Source organism: Sinocyclocheilus rhinocerous, unplaced genomic scaffold (genome assembly GCF_001515625.1).
Source record: "Sinocyclocheilus rhinocerous isolate Xijiao unplaced genomic scaffold, SAMN03320098_v1.1 scaffold749, whole genome shotgun sequence".
NCBI lineage: Eukaryota > Metazoa > Chordata > Actinopteri > Cypriniformes > Cyprinidae > Sinocyclocheilus > Sinocyclocheilus rhinocerous.
In genome coordinates this window covers 337,986-359,592 of record NW_015653466.1, presented here as the reverse complement: position 1 = coordinate 359,592, position 21,607 = coordinate 337,986, and the positions used below count along the sequence as shown (strand labels likewise).

The following is a 21,607-nucleotide window of genomic DNA, read 5'->3' as shown; positions in this document are numbered from 1 at the left end:
GTTTTTTAAAGTGTTGAAAACACGGATGGAAATAAATTGGTAGTTTAATAATAAAATGGCAAGTAAAGAAAATCCAGTAATAATTGTTTTGAGTCAGAGTATTATTTAGAACTGCTTGGTCTGCTTCCTCAGAACTGTCAACTTTTCAGAGCAAGAGAGAGACGACTCTTGGAAAGAGAGATATCTGTTGAATGGTGGGGGTTATGATGGATCTATTTCCCACCAGCAGAGGGAATTAACACATGATCATTTGTGTTCTTGGCTGGCAGGTGGCCTAGTACTGCAACCCAACCTGCCTGAGCTCAATCAAACACCAACTGTCACCAAAAAAGGCAGACCAGCTCATCGAAGCTCCCCCGCCTCCCCACCACACATGCAGAACATTCTACTTCCCTTTCCTGTTGTCATGGTGACCGTTGTGCTGGAAATCCTCCTCAATGATATGGCTGACTGATCACTAATACCTTGCTTTTTTTAAACACATGCCCCCGGTTTCACAGACAAGGCTTAAGCCTCGTCTCAGTCTAAAATGCATGTCTGGGATGTTTTAACTGAAAGAAACTTGTTATTGATTCTCAAGATGCTCACCAGTAATGTTTTTTTCTAAGGTACATTTATAAAAGATACTTAAATGTCCTAATCGAACTGTGGCCTAATCCTGGCTTAACCTAAGTCCTGTCTGTGAAACCAGACCATGAAGTAATTGTGTGAAAAAGGACTGTGTATTTACAGACTTAAATTTTCCAAATCAAAGGCCAAGAAATAACTCATTTGTAACTTGTAACTTAAAATAATTCTACAGCAGTAAAAAAGACACAGGTTTATTTAAAATGATTTTTATTCTACTGATTCTGTATTCTACCCGTCACATTGGTCCAAATGGCACAGTTGTGATAGTTTCAGTGCAACATAATCATGGACCTCATAGGTATTAGTCGTCAGCATGACTCTTTACCCAGCGGCTTCTTTGTGTATTATACAGGTTTGAGTCATTGCATTAAGACGACTTAAAGTGCAGGGTCAGTTCCACAGAGATGACATTTATCTGGTCACCTGAGTCCACTAGAATGAAGCAGGGACATTACAACACACTGCAGCTGGGATGAATCCTGAGCTAGACATGAGATGAGATAAAGGAAAAAGGTGCAAAATAAACTTAAATGGTACTAGTGTAACACAGATTTTTTTAGTGGGTGCAACCAATTCATTAGCAGCCAAAAGCATGTATTGTTTACAGTGCAACTGATTTTATTAGGTCCATTGTTTATGTTCTATAGCTACAGTTATGACATCAGTGAACACACCAGCAATCCATTCTTCTCCCGGGATTGTGATGGAAAAGACTCTAATGCTATTCCTGCTGTAACTGGACGGAGTTTGGAGGAGGGGGTGAGGAGTGGAGCAAAGGATGGATGAAGAGAGTGATGGGTTCTTCTGCCTCGTCAAACAGCAGCAACCTCGTTTACGCCTCCTTTTCAAAAACTCATCCACTTATTTCCACATTTTCTCTAAGTCGGTCTTGACGGCCCCGAGCGCGTCTTCGCTCTAAAAAAAAAGACCAAAGTGCTGGTTAAAAATGGAACTAAGAGAATAAGAGAAAGGGAGTAAGTAAAAAGGTAAAATTAAAGCTGTAAGCAAGTATATTAAAAAGTAAAGCAATTTTATATAAACAGTAGACCTAAAAATATTTTGTCATCATTTACTCACACTCATGTTGTTCCAAACCTGAATGACTTTCTATCAAAAGACAATATTTTGAAGAATTTACAACTTTTTATGTCTGTACAATGAAAGTCAGTGGGGTCCAAAATAACATTAGACCCCATTGACTTTCACTATATGGATCAAAATATCCACAGAAGAAAGAACATGTTTTTCATTTTTGGGTGAACTATTCCTTTAAATTTGCCTGACAAGAGCAGACAAGCCAGTTTAGCGCTAAAACAAACATGTTCCTAATCCTTCTAAATCGCATGATTAAAATCATGAATCATAATTTGGAACACTTTCACTCGTTTTGCTTGTCTGTGCAGTGTCTTCAGTGCTAGGTGACTGTGGTACCTTAGAGTTTTCTCTGAGCTGCTGTGTCTTCCGCTGGACTGAGACGAGGCCTTAAACTGGGCCTCCAGCCTCGAGTAGAGCCCTCCTGCAGGCTGGAACCACACAAACACACATGGGTGCAAAATACTAGAGTTCAATTTTGGACTACTGCTGTAAAAGATAGTAATAAATCAGAACATGCATGTGAAAACTTGTACTTAATGGTGCTTTAGCAGGTTTATCAAAGAGAGTAAAGATATTTTGTACCTCTTTTTTGTCTTTAAACTTCGTCTGCTCTTGGTCACCAAAGCGCATTTTAGTGAGATTGGCTATTATCTCCTCCATTCTCCTCTGATCTAGAGTGAGTTTGAACGCATAGACATCCATCAAGATCACTGCAAATCTACACATAATCTACTTGAAAGCTTCAGCTGTCAGAAGCACAGCCAAAAATGCCTCTAAATAATTTCATACCATTGATTAATTACCATTATAAATCATTTAATAATCCTATTTTGAATACAAAAGTGTTTATAAAACAAAAACAGTGATTTAGTCTTCTAAAGAGTTGACAGATGTACATGCTGATGGCTGGATTTAACTTTCTCTGATGAGATTTTCTAGGGTTTTCAAGTGGTTTTAAATCACAACACTTTTTATTATAAGACTCGCTCTACCACTGTGCAATTGTGAGGATCTTTGTTAGAGTCAGAGGATCTGAAAAAGGTACCTACCCTCCTCCCTCTGTGCGTCCTGATTGTACCTCATGGAGTGATTGCTATCCCACTTATTCTTCTGGATGCTGACGCTAAGAGCAAAAGAAGGACAAAGAAAGAGAAAAAATGTCTCATTCAGAAGCGTAGAAATCCCTTTTTAATCACATGAGAGGCATGAGAAAGCATTACAATACAGTGATTAAAAGAATCTACAACTGAGATTATTAACAGTCTTTAGAATTAGGTCAATTAAAACGGCAAACAAGTACATTCAATAAAAACAGTAAAGCAATACTACAGTATATAAACTGTAGACTTTGGTCTTCAATAAAAGTTCTTGTATTTTAATGTGATAGTTCACCCCAAAATTTAAATGCTGTCATCATTTACCCACCCTCATGTCATTTCAAACTTATGATTTTTTTCTTTGGTAAAACACCAAAGAACAAAAAAAAGAATTTTTCAACTGTTTTTGTCAGTACAACCAAAGGGGGTTCAAAACAACATCTTCTTTTGATTTCCAAAGAAGAAAGAACAACATGAGAGTTTTTAATTTTTGGGTGAACTATCCCTTAAAATTTGCCACATAATTCTTCTACAGAAAACAGCAAGTCTTGGAATCACTCACATGAACGGGGTTGAGTCTCGAGATGGTGCCTTTAAAACAACAGGATAGGACAAATGAATAGAGAAAAGTGACATACAACAATAACTAAACCAGACTTTAAATTCTTTCTGAGTGTTTTCCCACGTAAAAGTCACCATAAGTCCTTTTGCTTGAGAAAAAAAAATTAAAAAATCAAGCACAGATGAATTTGTGAAATTCGCAAATGAATATGTTAAACTCACCTTTTCTCCAGATTTCTCCTTACGCTGGAAACTGGGGGAAGACACTTGTCTTTTCAAAGGTTTTCCAGATTTTCTTGCCTTCTTTGCAGCTATTTACACAAAGTCACAAACCCAGCTTTAAGGTCAGTCTCGTTGAAATTGTACCTGACTGCCACCTTTTGACCGTAATGAGGTACTGCATATCAAAGATTATCTGGTGATTTTTTACTAATGTGTAACATTTTAGTCCACCTTGTTTTTTTGATGTGTCTTCTTCATCCCCGATCTCATCCTCTGTGACCTCTGACCCTGTAGTGTACTCCTCATCTTCAGACAGCGGAGACTGCTGCCACTGCAAAAGGTCAAAGCAACATCTGAGATGTGTTTTTCAGTGTAGGTATATATTAGGGTCAACTTTATTATCCCTATTATTTATTATTAATTGTTTCACTGCCAGCAATAAACCATACAATCAACAAAACAAGCACACACCATCACAACACACAGACATAAAAAAACAATGAGAATAAAAAAAAACAATGGTGTTGCATTTAATATTTGAGGAACTTGCTTCTTACCAGCTGAAGACTCCAGTTTTTTAACAGTGAAAACTGGAAGAGAAGGAAAAAAGGTGCTGTCATAATTTGAGCTTGGACAAACAAATTTAGATAAACAATAAACCGATGCATTCATCACAATAAACGAAAGTCAGATACCACCACTGCGGACACACACACACAAAAAAACTTAACTTGCTTAATATCTCACAATTATGGCTTAATTTATATCTTAAAATGTAATTTTATTTATAATAATGTAAATTTATCTCACAATAGCGAATGTATTTCTTGTAGCTGTGACTTTACATCTCACAGTGTGAATTTGTCATAATGCAACTATTTCTTGCTATTGCAAATTTATCTAACAATTGCAACTTTATATCTCACAATGTAACTTTATTTCTTATTTTAAACTATCTCACAATTGCGAATACATTTCTTGTGACTATTTCACAATGGGAAATTATATGGAATTTATAGTTGGAATTTTAGATAAAGTTGCAGTAGCAAGAAACTATCTTACAGTTTCATCTTTATACTTCACAATGTGACTGTTTCTTATTTTAAACTTTATTATAAACTTATTTTAAACTCTTTGTTTTTTCTGTTTGTACAGGTGTAGTGAATTAAGATTTTTAATGTGTTTGAAAGAAGTCTCTTCTGCTTACCAAGGCTGCAATTATTTGAAAAAGTAAACCAGTAATATTGTGAAATATTATTGCAATTTAAAATAACTGTTTTTGAAACTGATAATAGGAAATGTACCTTGAGCACCAAATTCAGCATATTAGAATGATTTCTGAAGGATGACGTGACACTGAAGACTGTAATAATTTTTACTTGTTTGTAAAAAGAAAAACTATTCTTTTAAATTGCAAACATTTGACCGGTAGTGTATGTTGTTGATGGTTGCATAAAAAAAACAAAAAAAAAATCAATCTGATAGACTCACAGCTGTGGTTTCCTTGGGTCTGTGAGCTGCAAGCACCTCTGGCTCCAGCATTACATCACATCCTGGCACACGTTCACTACCTGCAGAAGCGTCGTCAGAGCTACAGCTAAACAAAATGGATTAGAGCATAAAACATAGTCAAAAGACCCGAACATGACACTAGGCAAAGCATCAAGCTAATCAAACATGGCATGCAACAGAGAACCAATCATGTTTTTTTTCTGAAGGAAGTTACTATAGTCTGACCTCTCTGGCACACACACAGCCTGTCTATGTAGAAGCAGGTCATTGAGTATTCTGGTCTGGGTTGAGTTTACATCGTGATCGCCGCAGTCACCACCATCTGCCGCACTCACAATGTGGTCTCTTATTTTACAGCCCTACACAGACATACACAGGCATTCATGGTGAAAAGTCAGACAAGTTCAAAGGTCATCTGAGTTTAAGGAAACATATTCTAATGCAACAGCATAAACCTTGGGCATGGAGGAGGGATCAAATCTTAGGACTTTCTGGTTGCAGCAGGGGTAAAGACCAATGCCGTGCCATCTATGATCTGCCCCAATGCCAGGATACACAACCGCTTCAGGGTGGTACTTACACTGGCCCAAATCTGTACACAGGAATGCCTGCCGAGAACATACAACATACACTTTTTTTATTTCCCATTTTTATTTTCAACTTACTCAAGTGGCATATATACATAATGTATGTCCATGATTAAAGGAATAGTTTGCTGAAAATGTACTAACCTCAGGCCATCCAAGATATAGATGAGATGAACAGATTTGGAGAAATCACACAGCTTTTCTCTTCACGGGACATTAATTGATGGCCTGGAGTCATGTAGATGACTTGTGGATTATTGTTTTTATCAGCTGTTTGAACTCATTTTGACGGCACTCATTCACAACAGAGGATCCATTGGTGAGCAAGTGATGTAATGCTAAATTTCTCCAAATCTGTTCCGATGAAGAAACAAACTCATCTACATCTTGGATGGCCTGAGGGTGACCACATTTTCAGCAAATTTTTATTTTTGTGTGAATTATTCCTTTAAATCTGCCCTGTCCTAAAGTCTTAAATTATGATTTGTGAAGTACACATTTGTTTACCTGTTTGCAGCGTGAGCAGGTAAGGAAGTTGATGGTGCCCCAGATCCTCCAGTAGACCAGTACCCAGGACTTCAACTCTTCATAAAGCCCATTCACATACTCATGTACCTCCCAGGCCTTATGTCTACAGACACACCAATTACCAACATGTCATTATATATGTGACCCTGGACCACAAAACCATAAGGGTCAATTTTTCGAAATTGAGATTTATACAATCATCTGTTCTGATCATCCTGTTCTGATTTATACAATCATCATTTGTTACGATAGGACAATATTTGGCCGAGATACAACTATTTGAAAATCTGGAATCTGAGGGTGCAAAAAAATCAAAATAATGAGAAAATCGCCTTTAAAGTTGTCCAAATGAAGTTCTTAGCTATGCATATTACTGAACAAAAATTAAGTTTTGATGTATTTACAGTAGGAAATTTACAAAATATCTTCATGGAACATGATCTTTACTTAATGTCCTAATGATTTTTGGCATAAAAGAAAAATCTATAATTTTGACCCATACAATGTATTTTTGGCTATTGCTACAAATATACCCCAGCGACTTAAGACTGGTTTTGTGGTCCAGGGTCACATATGTGTTTGTGTGTGTGTGTGTGTGTGTGTGTATAAGGCTAGAATATAAGCATTTGGAATCTAAGAATTCAATGAAAGTGTGTTTTAAATAATTTGTGTGTATGTGATTAAAATATATAACCTGGTATGATTGAATACAATGTTTCCCAGGGCATCTATGTTGATTTTGTTTGGATCACAAGGGATTTTTCTCTCAGTTTCTTTGGTTAAAAGCTTAAGGCAAAGTCCACATCTGTGGAAAGAACCACAACGTTAAATTACTACACTGAAATCCACTTTAATAAACCAGAAGAATCATTTATAATACTTCCAGTGCATGTCTATACAATAAATCATGCTAATACAGTATTACAGCTTGCACTGCAATGCAAAAGACTCTCACCTGTACAGAGTAGATGCGTTACCAGGGGAATCGTGATTCTGATAACCATGATCAAATAATCTCTCAATCTTCTTCTGAAACAGTTTACTGGTAAGAAGGTACAAATGATCCCAAATAAAACTGCAGAATACTTATATGTATTTTATATGACCATTATATTGTATTAAAAATTATATTATCTGTACACTACCATTCAAAAGTTTGGGGTCAGTAAGATTTTTTTTTTTTTTAAAGAAATTAATGATTTTTTTTAAGCAAGGATGAATTGAATTGATCAAAGGCAACAGTAAAAAGATTTATCTTCTTATATTCTGAACATGCAGCGTGCAAGTTATTTTAAACTGTAGCAATATTTCACAATATTACAGCTTTAACTGTATTTTTGATTAAACAAACGCAAATAAATTCAGCCTTGGTGAGCACAAGAGACTGTTATAGCCAGTAAATATCCAGCACCTTTAGATAATTCTGTTTCCGATTCATGTGTGTGCTGTTCTCACCTTTTGAATTTGTCTCTTTTGTCCTTGAGGTCATCTGCCTCATTGTGGCTGAACAGATCAGCGATGCATCCAGCCAGGTTGTTATTGATGCAGTTCATATTGCATGGCGTTGCTATGATGGCACTCATATGTTTGTGACAATACTGGATACACTCCTCAACCTTCAGATCCACAAAACACATGATAATCAAACACCTGAAGCCCATTTAACAACTGGACGAATAACTTCTGATGAGATCAACCAACATGCATTCTGAACACTGCTCAGATAAGTTTTTGGATAATAATACTCATTTGATTATTAATAATGTTCCCCAAGCACATGAAGCCATCAAAATTCACCAGGTCCTTCCTGAAAATTACTGTTCTACATCTCATTAGTGCTTGTTTGGGCAGTGCACAGAGTCGTCCAGAAGAACAACACAAATGATGAAACAGCCATCATGCATCATGCAATTAATGTGCACTACTACCTAAAGGTCACCCAGCTCAGAGCACACTTGCTACATTACCCAAAACATTGTCACCCCTCACAACACTTACTAAAGTTTCCATCTTCAAGAACTCGGAGGAGATCAGGATTGAGATGACATTGCTGTGCTCTGCAACCAAACACCACATAACATAACCAACAACATCACAAACAGCGAAACATCAAACTCACAGCCAATGCATAACCGTTTACAACCACATGAAACACCATCCACCACTTACAAACGCCATTCAGCCAGGTCAGAGAACACAGGTTACACAACATCTCTGATGGTGTCTTTGAATATAGAAATTAAAAACACAACAGTAAACACACACAGAACATCTGAAACAGTTCCCAAAATACAATTACCCAGTTTGGGTTTGTCCATGTGTTTTCCATGTGAATGTTCAGTGTTGTGACTCTTGACGTAGTTCATGAGCCAGTCGAAGATCTGGACGTCACAGTGGACAGAAATGTCCACCTCGTCCCAGCGCTGTGGGTCCACAGAAAGATACTCTTCAAAGTAACGCATCTCTTTTACCAGGAGGTTCCTCGGACACACAAAGTCCTGCTTCAGGTTCTTTGCCTCATCACAAACATGGATTACCATGTTGGGGCTATGTGAAAGAAAAAAAAAAGACTTTATTAGTAGAAGATGATTAATTGATGGCCTGGCTGATTGGTATGAATATGCCTCACCTTTTATTCTCTTCCGTTTTCTCAATCTTCTTGGCAGGATCTGCTATCTCACTGTCTGCTGAAGCTCCTTGACTAGTAGGGATCACAGTGAGGCCTGAATATATATAAACAGTCCCATTTCAGTAAATTTTATTTACCTTGTATCTATGAAATCACCAATTCAGTATATTTAGGTGTAGTTTAGAGTTCAGCACTAAATAACAGATTGGAGATTTTTATCCAGGCCCCACCCACTGACTCACCTGACACTGAAAGAGTGACCTGATTGGACGGTGGTTCCACTGTATCTCCGGTAATGTCCAATAAATTGGATTTGATGTAGGTGGAAAAGGGTTCCGATGGAGAGCTTACTGCTCTGGTCAGTGGGTTACACTGGTCATCAACATGAGGGAAACTGCCTGTAGTCTTCAGCTCTTCAAACCTCTGTGCACACTACAAAAATATAAGATTTGCTGAGGAAACTTCTGTATCTTTGTGTAAAAAGGTGTGGGTATTAAACTCTCAAATGTGTTTGACAGCATTATGTGATGGGGAAATATTATTGTTATTATATGAAATATTTTACTAGATTATATTTATTTTATTTTTAAATATATGTTTGGATTAAAATATTTTATTAAATAGTTGTGGAATAAAATGGCTCAAATCACAAGTTCTTGCTAATTTCTTGTTAATTTCACAGGCATTCTACATAAACACAATTCTATAATATTTTCACACTTTTGCATTTTTGTAATTTTACAAAATACAACTTGACTGGATATTAATCACATTACATGTCTCATATTTCATCTCAGGTATGCTCACTGATGAGTTTGTCTCTTTGGTAACCAAGTGCACTAACTTTAGATGAAACGCTGTGGCTGTTGGCTGTGATGGAAATTACAGTACAACATCTAGTAAATATCTATATAAAACATTTTTCACACAACAAAAATGGAAACGGTTTGTGTTTTTCCCCCCATCCATTATTTAGCTTATAAAAGTCTGTGTGGCAAAATATGAATAACTACTTTATAAAACTAAGAATTTCGTTTTTTATAGTTTATAGTACACAAAATATAGTTAGATTATATAGTTAAAGGTCCAGGTCTCTTACCTCTTTAGGTGTGAATCCTGGGACCAACTTGGCAACATTCTCCCAATTGATTGGCTGAGGCGAAGCCCACAGTGAGCTCAGGACCATGTCCAGCACCAGGAGGTTGTTATCATATGGAAAGTTATTATTAACAGAGCACAGACGATTCATTTCTGCCGAGAAGGAAGAAAACTATCATCTATTGTAGAAAAACGTCTATATTTTAAGAATAACCTGAATAATTAGCATCGACTAGTTCTCTACCGTCCCTTTGTATTGAATTTCAGAGAAACAAGGGGCAATCTGAGGGAATGACAGCTGTCGAATTTGATATCTGGTAGAGTGAGCTTATGACCTCAGATACAACAAAAACTAACAGTGCTAAGAAAATACACCTTTCTCATCTACGAATATTCAGTGTGTGCAGCTTTAAAGATGCTTAGCTAGCATAATAAATACCAGATCGTGGCATTCCTTACGTTTTTTGTCGCATCACCATGTGAAATGCTAAGCTAATACACACAATCACATCGTCAGTTTACCCTGTTGCAGATTTATGCGCCGTTTCCTCTGGTAACAATGCTCTTCTTTCATACCAGCTGAGCGGTGCTGATAACGGGCTGGGTATGAGGAACATCAACATGAGCTGGGTATGAGATGCTGTGGCTTACTATGATTTTATCCGGGGAAACCAGTAAAGCTCACGTCCACACAGCATATACAAATAATAATAAAAACAAATGCTCAGGGTGAAATTCGCAGATTTGGTGGGCATGACTACCCACGTCGGCCTCCCTCCTCTTGCTGAAGCGGCTCTTGTTAAAATGCCAGAGATGGCAGACAGAGTGATGCGGCGTGTGCCATGATGATGATGCTCTCGCTGCAGTGTCCCTGATTGAGCGGCTCGTCCCTCCTTCTGCTGTCCGTCTGTCTGCTGAGATTTGACAGGATGCCAAAGCTCGATGACCCGAGACTGAAAAAGGAAACTGACAAAAACGATTGAAGGCGACCCGTGGCAAAGGATTAACTCCACATCGCCTGCTGCTCTGCCGCTGTGTTGCGCTCTCTATTTCCGGTGCCGCAGTGCAGCAGGTGCGCTACGGAGTCCCCGTTGCTAGGCGACAGCCCCAACATTCCATTTGATTGATGGGATTCTGTTTTTAATATGGGGCCCGAACAAACCCAAATGCATTTAGTCGCTATAATCAAGTCAATGAAATTGCTGAAAGAAGTAGCACTGTAGTTATGCCGACAGACTAAACGCTTATTTTAAGACAGAGATAGTGTGCAACCATGGATTTAACTTGTATATACTACCGTTCAAAAGTTTGGGGTTAGCAAGAAATTAATACTTTTATTCAGCAAGAACGCATTACATTCATAAAAAGTGACAGTAAAGCCATTCGTAATGTTACAAAAGTTTTCTATTTAAAATAAATGCTGTACTTTTGAACTTGCTATTCATCAAAGAATCATGAAAAATGTGTCTCAGTTTCCACAAAAATAATATAAGTACAGGATCATGTGACACTGAAGACTGGAGTAATGGCTGCTAAAAAAAATCCAGCTGTTCCATAACAAGAATAAATTACATTTTAAAAATATATTAAAATAGAAATCAGTAACTTAAATTGTAGTAGTAGTAGTAGTAGTAAAACTCATTGCATTAAAGTGGGTGCTCAGACAAAAATAACAAAGTAGAAAAAAAGAGAGAGATAAATTCGGGACACCACAGCTCCAAAAATATCGACATTTGTTGAGACTCTCACAAAGGGGATGTTTTGAGTTCTCTTCATCTGCTGACTATCTTTTTTGTACAACATTTTTAAATAAACTAATGCAGCTTCAGTGAGCATAATACGTTTTTAAAAAATACTTACTGACCCCAAACTTTTTAATGGTAGAGTAACTGTTAGCAGATTTGCAGTGTAACATATTTATTACTTATCTTTATTTATTGGTTTACAAATGCACCTAAATTTCTTACCCAGCTACATGTCAATCACTAATTTTCTGTAATCTTAGAAATGCTGGAACTTTACTATACAATTGAAAATGACAGGAGATACATTTTTTAAGTATTTACTAGCAAAATAATTGCTTGTATTTACATAATTGCACACTGTGTTAGTGGTATGAAAACACAAAAAAATGCACAAACTAATTCTTGATACAACACAACTTAAAATATTAAATATTCACATTGCAGAAAGATGAACAGTAATCTAAAACTTACATTAGGAGAAATTCGTGATAAACACTGCATTATAAATTTAGACTGATATGACACCTCATAATTTAAACTAATCAGATGCATTAACTGTGTATGCTTGAATGACCCACATATTTGTAACATTTTATGTTTGATGTGAGCATATCAAAACAAACTGAATCCATTTTTCCTAATAATTATTCAAAATAAATCAATGGGTCTTATTAACACAATCTTACAAACTATAATGCTGAAATACCCAATATTTTTGTTGAAGAATGAAAATGTGAACAAATATTGGTAATTGCTTTGAGCATAACAGTCTACTGAAATTTACAGAATTATGCAGTTCATACGATAAAGGAAAATGACCTCCACAACACCTCCATTTTTCATTCATTCCTCTCCTTTTTTTTAGGTGTTGGACTAAGTTACATAGAGGGTGATACATTCTAATGAAGGATACACTTTTTCTCCTAGCTCCCACCAAGAGACACACACACACCTCCCTGCACATACAAATTACTCATAAGTCCATCTTTTCTGTGGTTATCACTACAGTATCACTGTTTTTGTTTGTAGAAGGTTGCACCTCCAGGGTAGCATGAAGGCCTTGTGTTTCACTGTAAACAGAATCCAAAAGCTCATCTGGATCTGATGTGGTAGGGACCGCCGGCCTGGAGTTGGGAACAGAAGCTGTAGCCAGAGCAGTTTGAGGTGCTGGAAGGTTCTGTGCAGCCTGCTGGGCCTGTGCCATCCTCTCTAATTCAGCATGCTTTCTGCCTCTCCTCCGGCCCAACACTTTGACATAGTTGGCAGGTACGAGGCCAGTGGTCTGCCCATCCACACTGGCTAACAGCCAGCCACGCACCCTGGGCTGTTGTTCTGAAAATAAGAGTGAAATACACTGAGTACAAGCTTTAAGTCAGTGTTTATAATACCTAGGGACTAGGGCTGTGCAATTAATCGCATGCGATTGTCATGCACATCTCGTCAGTAAAGCCGGTTCCGTGATTAGTAGTAAATCTCCATCACCTGCTTTCAGACTGAGCGGCATTTACTACACAGAGCTGTAGTTCATTGACAATTAGGCAATATTGTGTTCATAATCGCAGATGAATCGCATTAGATTATGAACGCGATATCGCCTAGCTTGTCAGTGAACTACGGCTCTGTGTATTAAATGCCGCACCATCTGAAAGCAGGTGATGGCGATTTACTACCAATCACGAACCGGCTTTACTGTGGAGATGCGCATGACAATCGCATACGATTAATTGCACAGCCCTACCTAGGACAAAACGTACATGGTTTTAATATGCTTGACATCAGTGAAATTTTAAATGTTACATTGCTTAATATGAGAATAGTTGCCACACTAGCTAGAGTTTTTATGCATGTAAAAGTGTTTAAGTACTCTTGTGTTCAGAATGTTTCTTGTTCTTTTACCTTTAGGGGCAAGATTAAGCATGGCTCCAGCCTGTAGAGAGATCTCTTCCTCAGATGCAGCTGTGAAGTCATACTCAGCTCGTGCTACCACATGGTCATCCTCCCCACTTGCCCAGTTAGTGGCTATAAACCAGCACACAGACACATGCTTCAGAACTTAAACCCAGCACAAACATACAGATGCAGCTACATATTCTGACACTTAAAAAAAAACAAAAAACAAACTACATACAAATACATTTAGGTCATCCAATAATTTATATAGGCTGCTGATAAAGATGTGCATTTCTGTATAATAAAATTACTTAACTCTGCAATAAATTCAGTGACCGAAGTGCTGCTTCAGAAGTGTGAAGCTTCTTTCAGCATTGTTTGTGGTACAACACACACTACTGTTCTAGTTTGTTTTTGAAATTTATTATAATATTTTGCATTTATTTGATCAAAAGTACAGTAATATTGCAAAATATTATTACAATTTAAAATAACTTTTCTATTTTAATATTTAAAAATATTAATGTTGAAAACAGTTGTGCTGCTTAATAATATTGTGGAAACTGATATATTTTATAGAATAGAAAGCTAATTTATTATTTATTTAACTAATTAATTTATCCTAATTATTTAAAACAGAAATCTTTTGTAACATTAGAAATGTCTTCACTGTCATAATAAATGCATCGTTGCTTGATAAAAGTATTAATTTCTTTAAAAAAAAAAAATCTTACTGACCCCAATTTTTTGAATGGTAGTGTAAATCATTCTCATAATTGGTCCTATAGTCCCACATTAAAACCAAAATATAAATGGCAGTCATATATATGCAGTAGGGCTGCACAATTAATCAAATTTCTAATCGCGATTACAATTATGGATGCCACAATTAAGTAATCGTTCAAAGCGGCAATTGAATTTCTAATCGCAATTACAATTATGGATGCCGCAATTACGTTCAAAGCGGCAATTAATTGTTCAAAGTCCACTTATGTTATTCTGCGTGCTTAAGATGCGTTTTTTTTCTTTCTATATGTTATCTTAAGGGTTTTTCCATTGTTTTAATTTTAGTTTTGGTTTTAGTATAACATTATAATACCATTCATATTTTTACTTTTTTTATAATTTAAAGAAGAAACCAATCCGATGTATAGTTGACATTTGAGGCTTAATACTATTGAAAAGCACAAAGTTTTTCAGTTAGTGTTTTCAGCTTGTTTATTTTCATATAGAAATATGGCATGCAGTTGCATCAAACAATGGTATAAACATCATTCAATGTAAATTGTGACAATCCTAATTAATAAATCGCAACTACAATTTCAAGGGAATAATCGACAATTGTGATTTTTGTCATAATCGTGCAGTCCTAATATGCAGCATAATACTGGTCTCTAAAACTTTCACCATTGTCACAAACAAAATAATAAAGCAAAGGCCTCCTTGGCTTTTTAAGAAGCCTAATGTCAGACCAATAAATAGTGAAAAGAGTGTGTGAAGTTTAAGATGAGAACAGACAGAACAGGAAGGGAGAAAAATGTCTCACCATTTTCTTTAGGACCCTCAGCAGACCGCAAAAGCTTCCAGATCAAATACGGCCCTCCAAGAACTACAGCAAAAAACAAGAAAATGGGCCATGATTTGACAGAATTCGCTCTGGGGTCATCAATCCCTGCGTCTCTGGTTCCTGAAGCAGACACCATGGAGGAAGCAGCGCTGTCCGCCCACAAGTCATCCACCTCTGAATCCTGACGCAATCCTAGCAGCCTCTGCAGCCTGCGATATAGGTATCTAAGGGTCCTAACCAGAGCAAAGGCAGACAGCACTTTTGTGAAATGTATGCGCAAGCGGGAGAAGTGATTGGCCACATCCAGAACAGCACGGAAGCTGTTATAGACAGCAGAGAATGTAGCATCCATCATCATGCTGACTGACGAGAAGGCGTGGACAATGCTCTCAATGGACTGAAATGCTCCGCGGCTGCTCTCCTCCGCCTGCTGGACAAAGTGGCTGGGTGGGATGTCGTCCGTTGGGTTATAACGGTTATAACCCAGGCTGCCTCCAACTCCATAACCACTGTAGCTGTAGGGGCTGTAGCCCCCATAGATGGAGCTCCCATAAGGGCTGTATGACGAGGGAAATGAGCTGTATGTAGGGCGGTATGCTTGCTGGACGGGTCTTGGAGGGATGGGTGGTACCACACGTGTTAGAACTGGAGGACCAGACACTGATGGCCCACTTTGTGATGCTGATCCAAAGTCAGTTGAGCTAGATATAATAATAATAATAATAATAAACAGAGTCAAATGAAACACCATATATAATAAGACCAAGAATAATAACACTGTTGAAAGTGGCCAAATAAATGTATATTTAAAAGTAAAAGACAGAACACAGCATGGGTATGTAGGAGTGAACTTTGACACTCGCGCGAGCCAAGCATTAAGTTTGCGTAACTTATTAGCACAACTAAAAGTGTCAATACAACCCAGTATCGCATTAACACAAAACTTATGAACATACTTATTCATTTGATAACTAAATACCGATTTGACAAGTAAATATATTTTGAATAAATAAGAGTTCGATAGCTAACAGGCTTGCTAGCGTTCCTACACTTCGTCTTTTGGACGTAACGTTACTGGCCAAAATAATACGAGTTTTTACGAACCGATAGTTTAGTGGTGCAGTCATGGTTCCAGGGATTCGCCTTTCCCATGGTTTTGGTGGAGGGTGAGCCATGATTTTACGTTTCAGACCAAAGTCGAGCTGCACAGAGCAACAAACGTCATGAACAGAAACTGGCCCACACGCCAGACAAAGCAATCGCTCCTTCACATCGTTCTGTCTTGCGACACGAGACTAAAGCAATCTATCACTGAATCGATTGCAGTGTACTTTTTTCCTATTCTTGCTGTCTTGTTGTAATCTCACACAATTTAACATACAATAACCTGTATGAGGTGTCGTTAATGAATTCAATATGTAGGTGACCTGCCGCTAAAATGATTAAAACCGGACTCCTACTCGGCTGACGCTGCACATCAAGCAAAATCACCGACTAATCGGACCCAGACCCACCCTTTTTTACATGGAAATCGTGACCGTGTTATAGATTTGACATTGCTCTAGTCTAAGCACACGACGTTCTGCGTGAATAAACCAATAAACCTAGTTTATATTTCGAATTCTGTCACTACTGTTGTACCGGAGGAGCCCCGAGCCTATCGCTAGGACAGTTCAGTATGTCAAAGCAGTTCCTGATCCAGCACTGAAGGATTACTTTAGCAACCAACAAGCCGAATCAACGCAGCAACAATCAGATATCACATCGTCTGTCTCCAAACAACCAGAGGCCGCTTCCCCGAAGCAGCAAGAGACCACCGTCCCCGGCAGCAGCCCCAAACAGCAGCCGTCCTCGCCACCGCCTTCGCTGAGCGACACTCCGCACACCTCCAAAGCAGAGACATGCGATTTCCTCAATGCCATATTTCTGTTCTTATTCCGCGAGCTCCGAGACACCCCAGTCATCAGGCACTGGATCACCAAAAAGATCAAGGTAGAGTTTGAGGAGCTCCTCCAGACCAAGACCGCCGGGCGTCTGCTGGAGGGGCTCAGTCTGCGGGATATTTCTCTGGGCAACTCGGTGCCCGTCTTCAAAACAGCCAGACTCATGAAGCCAGTGGCTCTCAATGAAGACAACATGCCAGAGGAGCTAAATTTCGAGGTTGACTTAGAATATAACGGCGGCTTTCATCTGGCCATTGATGTCGATTTAGTATTCGGGAAATCGGCTTATCTGTTTGTGAAGATGACCCGTGTGGCGGGCCGCCTGAAGCTGCAGTTCACCCGCACGCCTTTCACGCACTGGTCCTTCTCCTTCCTGGAGGACCCGCTCATAGACTTCGAGGTGAAGTCTCAGTTTGAGGGCCGTCCTCTGCCCCAGCTCACCTCCATCATAGTCAATCAGCTCAAGAGAGTTATCAAGAAGAAGCACACCTTACCAAACTACAAAATAAGGTAATGTCTCAGTGTCTTACTGCTGTCACATGCTTACTGCAATACTTCTGTGCCTTGCTTACTGCAATACTTCTGTCCCTTGCCTTTGGCATGTCAGTGTAGTTCATCTGGGGTCTCGGGTCTGGAGTGAATGTCCTCAACTTTGGCAGAACAGTCAGAATTTGGGGGCTTGAAGATGGATGATTGCAGTTGATCCCAAAAATCCATTCCCTGCAGGGTTATTTTTCAGCTGATTTTGGACAGTGTTGTTTAGAGATATTGTTTAATGCCAATACCAATTATTATTATTATTATTTTGTTAAATAGTATGTTCGACCAATTTTTAATTTAAGATATTAATTATTTATCGTGATTTTTGACACAATAAAACTGATCAATTATAAAAAATAAATAATTAAATAAATAAATAATAAAAATAAATAACCTTTTTAGAAAGCAGCAGCAACTAATACTGCAGCTACTAATAATATAATAATTTTTAAAATAAAATTATTTTTAAATAAACAAAACAAATTATTATTATTGTAATAACATTAATTTGATATTTTATTGTAACAACAACAATATTTTATAATATTTTTAAAATATAAATATAATAATGTTATAAAATAATATTTTGTAGTAATTATAATTATTTGTATTATTTATGTCATAATATTTGTCATTTTTTGCCATCTTGACGGTTACAATTTTGTGTGTGTGTAATTTTTAAGCAACACATTTTTACTGCAGAATAAAAGACGTTTATGAAAGACCTTTCAAACAACACATTTAATAATTGGCTGTTGTTGTATATTTCTATTGAGAGACCTCCCAAATGGTGGCAATTAATATTAGACCCGTTATTAAGTTGATAAGTGTAATGTTCATCGTCTGTTTGATTACGTGTTTAATTGATTTTTTCCATACATTTCTGCCATATGTACATTAACTGACAGTCACCACTGATAAGCTACCACTATATATATTGTAGAAACTTAATTTTCTGTAAAGTTGCTTTGCAACGATTTGTATCGTGAAAAGCACTATACAAATAAACTTGAATTGAATTAATTATCTGTAAAAGATATCTCTCAAGCTATTTTCTGAGCTTTGCTTTTATTGTACACAAAGAGTCTCAAGAGGTTGTGAAACCGGTAGTGTGTGTTCATATCTGAAAAGGGTTGTGAAAAGTGAACAGACAGAAGTACTGTGGCATTAGACTATTGGTAGAGTCGTGTATCGAGAACAGCAAGTGTGCTTCATTTTCCCTGGGTGAAACTGGAAATGGAGGCCACCTTCCCCATTCAATCACGATTCCCTTTACTGTGCTCATATTCCTGACCTTTAAAAGTGAAAACAACTCGGAGGGTTTTGTTACTTCCTGTTTTTAGCCGAGAAAAAAATTAAGGTCTGTGACTAAGGCTTTCAACCAAGCTATGAATTGATTGCATGCAGGATTCATCCACCTACACCTCACTGCTCTCTATTACTCAGCATTACTTGGCACACCTAAAACTCCTTCCCCATTCAATCACGATTCCCTTTACTGTGCTCATATTCCTGACCTTTAAAAGTGAAAACAACTCGGAGGGTTTTGTTACTTCCTGTTTTTAGCCGAGAAAAAAATTAAGGTCTGTGACTAAGGCTTTCAACCAAGCTATGGATTGATTGCATGCAGGATTCATCCACCTACACCTTACTGCTCTCTATTACTCAGCATTACTTGGCACACCTAAAACGTTTGGTTGCCAATAAACATTAAGATATCTCAGAGTGTGTGTGCTTTGACTGGATTTCTCAGGTGTTGTATGTTCTTTAGGTTTAACATTGTGCACAGAATGGTCTGATGCACAGTCGTTTTTTGGCTCACCAGTCAAATTGCTCATCTTTCTGTTGACAGTGTCTGTGTACACTACAGTCAATATGAACATAATGTGCAAATCACAAAGTCAAACACAGCACTGAGCACCACACTGTGATTTTATCCATTAAGTTAATTGTAGTGTCAGTGGAAGGCAAAAATGGCTAGATTAATTTAATCTTCGTCAGTTCGAATGGTGCAATTTGAACTTTGACCCAACACAGCTGGGATTGTGAGAGTAGTGAATTAGATCACTGCGCTCTCTGTTAAACGTCACACTGAACTATTGATTAGTGTCTCAATACAAGAGCATGATTAGTACGATTAGTAAATTTCTTTTCATAACATTTCTCTCTTTCCTTTGGATTCAGCATCCTGGCATTGACGCTGTGCCCTCTGTTATACACCATAAGGACGCGTGCTGCAGAGCTAAAGAGTTTTAGTCATCACAGCGCGCACATACACAGCCGGCAGCAAACTTACTGAAGCTAAACGCTTTACATTACTCAAAGGGATAGAACTTCTCAATGATGTGAGACATTAAATGATACACTCATTTTCTCAGTATTGGCATCTTTCCAAAAGTCGGAATCACTTCATTGGTGTTTGTGATGAGGTATTTTTCCTCTTTATGTAAGTGGATGGGTGCAGCACAGATTTCATGCACTAGTCATGTTTTACCGCCTCAGAGTTTAATGGTGTTTGCTTTAGGGCTGAAATGAAAAGTACTTACTGTTTAATTTGTGACGCGGGAGGTGACGTTAAGGTGCTGACAATATTCTGTATTAAACAAGTGCGTCAGTGGGAACTTTGTTTAAAAGGCAGACAGTGTGGCCCAGGGACAAAACAAGCAGGCAGGCCACAATCCGTTTCAGTCATCCCTGTGTGGGATGAAAGTGTCACAGTCAGATGGAGGAGGTGTTCAGAACAGGACAATTGTCTGTGTGTGGACAAAACTGCCGGAGACTTGAATTACGTAGTGAGGTTGAAATGCTTTTAAAATACTATGGCAATAAATATGGCATGACAAATCAATAGATTTGCTGTCTGTTTTTTAGATAGCCGTTTTGTGGGTCACCAGGATGAAGAAAGAGTTTGACTTGGTGATTATAGTGGTGCTTCTGGTGAAAGTTAAAATGATTAATGGCTCGGATGACGAGATAACTTTTCTTTTTTTTAGGGTTTTGTTTTTTGGAATACTACCTATATTGCTGTTTTCTATTTGAATATATTTTAAAATGTAATTTATTCCTGTGATGGCAAAGCTTAATTTTTTCAGCATCCATTATTCCATTCTTCAGTGTCAAATGATCCTTCAGAAATTATTCAAATATGCTTATTTGCTGCTCAAGAAACATTTCTTATCAATGTTGAAAACAGTTCTGCTGCTTAATAGTTTTGTGGAAAGTGATTTTTTTTTTTCAAGATTCTTTGATGAATAGAAGGTTCAAAAGTGAAAAATGAAAATTATTAAATTACATTATTAATGTCTTTACTGTCTTCAATTCAACTTATCATTTCTGAATAGAAATATCAATGTCTAAAATCACTGACACAGCTTTTAAATTACAGCATTTATGTATGTATTTATTCCTTTATTAATTTATTCAATTGTTTTATTATTAATTTTTTCAATGTCTTTCTCTTTTTAGAAAAATTATTGATGACTTTTTTTTTCAATATAAGTAAAATGCAAAATAGAAGAATGTTCACTCTCTGATGTTTGGACCATTGCACATTTTACATAAACACTGCATTTGCACTGATTCAGTGAATCAACGTAAAGGACATTTTCATGCAAGGAAATGCTCTAATTTCCTCAGCAAACACCTTCTGTTATTGTGTAGAGGACGGTCTATTACGCTGATCCAGCTCCTTTGTCCAAATGTAGATCTTAACAGTCCTCAAAGGCAGGACAACGGGAGGTCTTACTCTTAAAGGGGTCATATGATGCTATTTTAAAGATCATTATTTTGTGTATTTGGTGTAACAGAATATGTTGACATGCTTTAATGTTCAAAAAACACATTATTTTTAAAATACTGTACATTATTGTAGTTCCTCTATGCCCCGCCAAACGCATGGTTTTCTGCAAAGCCCCTCCTTCTGACAAGCACAGTCTGATATGATTGGCCAGCTAACCCAGTGCA

The 21,607-nt window shown here is 37.5% G+C and overlaps 3 protein-coding genes across 5 annotated transcripts in view; 1 reads left to right on the top strand and 2 right to left on the bottom strand.

The window, feature by feature from the left end:
- Nucleotides 1–850: 850 nt before the first annotated feature.
- On the bottom strand, nt 851–11,239 carry LOC107715965 (uncharacterized protein KIAA1841). 3 transcript variants are annotated; one of them, XR_001637156.1, is made up of 22 exons: nt 10,482–11,239; nt 9,961–10,112; nt 9,104–9,293; nt 8,862–8,955; nt 8,532–8,779; nt 8,231–8,289; nt 7,688–7,848; nt 7,188–7,274; nt 6,927–7,037; nt 6,212–6,335; nt 5,573–5,725; nt 5,343–5,476; nt 5,097–5,202; nt 4,163–4,195; nt 3,837–3,936; nt 3,606–3,694; nt 3,385–3,413; nt 2,775–2,848; nt 2,308–2,396; nt 2,062–2,153; nt 1,305–1,545; nt 851–1,114 (listed from the first exon to the last, which is right to left on the bottom strand). XR_001637156.1 is itself a non-coding variant. In XM_016522237.1 (21 exons), the coding sequence occupies exons 1-21, from the start codon at nt 10,531–10,533 to the stop codon at nt 1,509–1,511; spliced, it is 2,214 nt and encodes a 737-aa protein (XP_016377723.1). In that variant the 5' UTR covers nt 10,534–11,239; the 3' UTR covers nt 851–1,508. The 3 variants fall into 3 exon arrangements, 2 of the variants coding, with proteins under 2 accessions (XP_016377723.1, XP_016377724.1); XM_016522237.1 differs by having other exon boundaries at nt 851–1,545; XM_016522238.1 differs by lacking the exon at nt 7,188–7,274 and having other exon boundaries at nt 851–1,545.
- Nucleotides 11,240–12,553: 1,314 nt separating this feature from the next.
- Nucleotides 12,554–16,647, bottom strand: LOC107715964 (peroxisomal membrane protein PEX13-like). The gene is made up of 4 exons (XM_016522236.1): nt 16,266–16,647; nt 15,141–15,862; nt 13,601–13,723; nt 12,554–13,036 (listed from the first exon to the last, which is right to left on the bottom strand). The coding sequence occupies exons 1-4, from the start codon at nt 16,334–16,336 to the stop codon at nt 12,678–12,680; spliced, it is 1,275 nt and encodes a 424-aa protein (XP_016377722.1). The 5' UTR covers nt 16,337–16,647; the 3' UTR covers nt 12,554–12,677.
- Nucleotides 16,648–16,685: 38 nt separating this feature from the next.
- LOC107715928 (PDZ domain-containing protein 8-like) overlaps nt 16,686–21,607 on the top strand; it is a 43,462-nt gene continuing 38,540 nt past the window's right edge. The window contains exons 1-2 of the mRNA XM_016522194.1: nt 16,686–16,694; nt 16,770–17,614. Coding sequence (XP_016377680.1) covers nt 16,686–16,694; nt 16,770–17,614 — 854 coding nt within the window. The remainder of the gene's footprint in view (nt 16,695–16,769; nt 17,615–21,607) is intronic.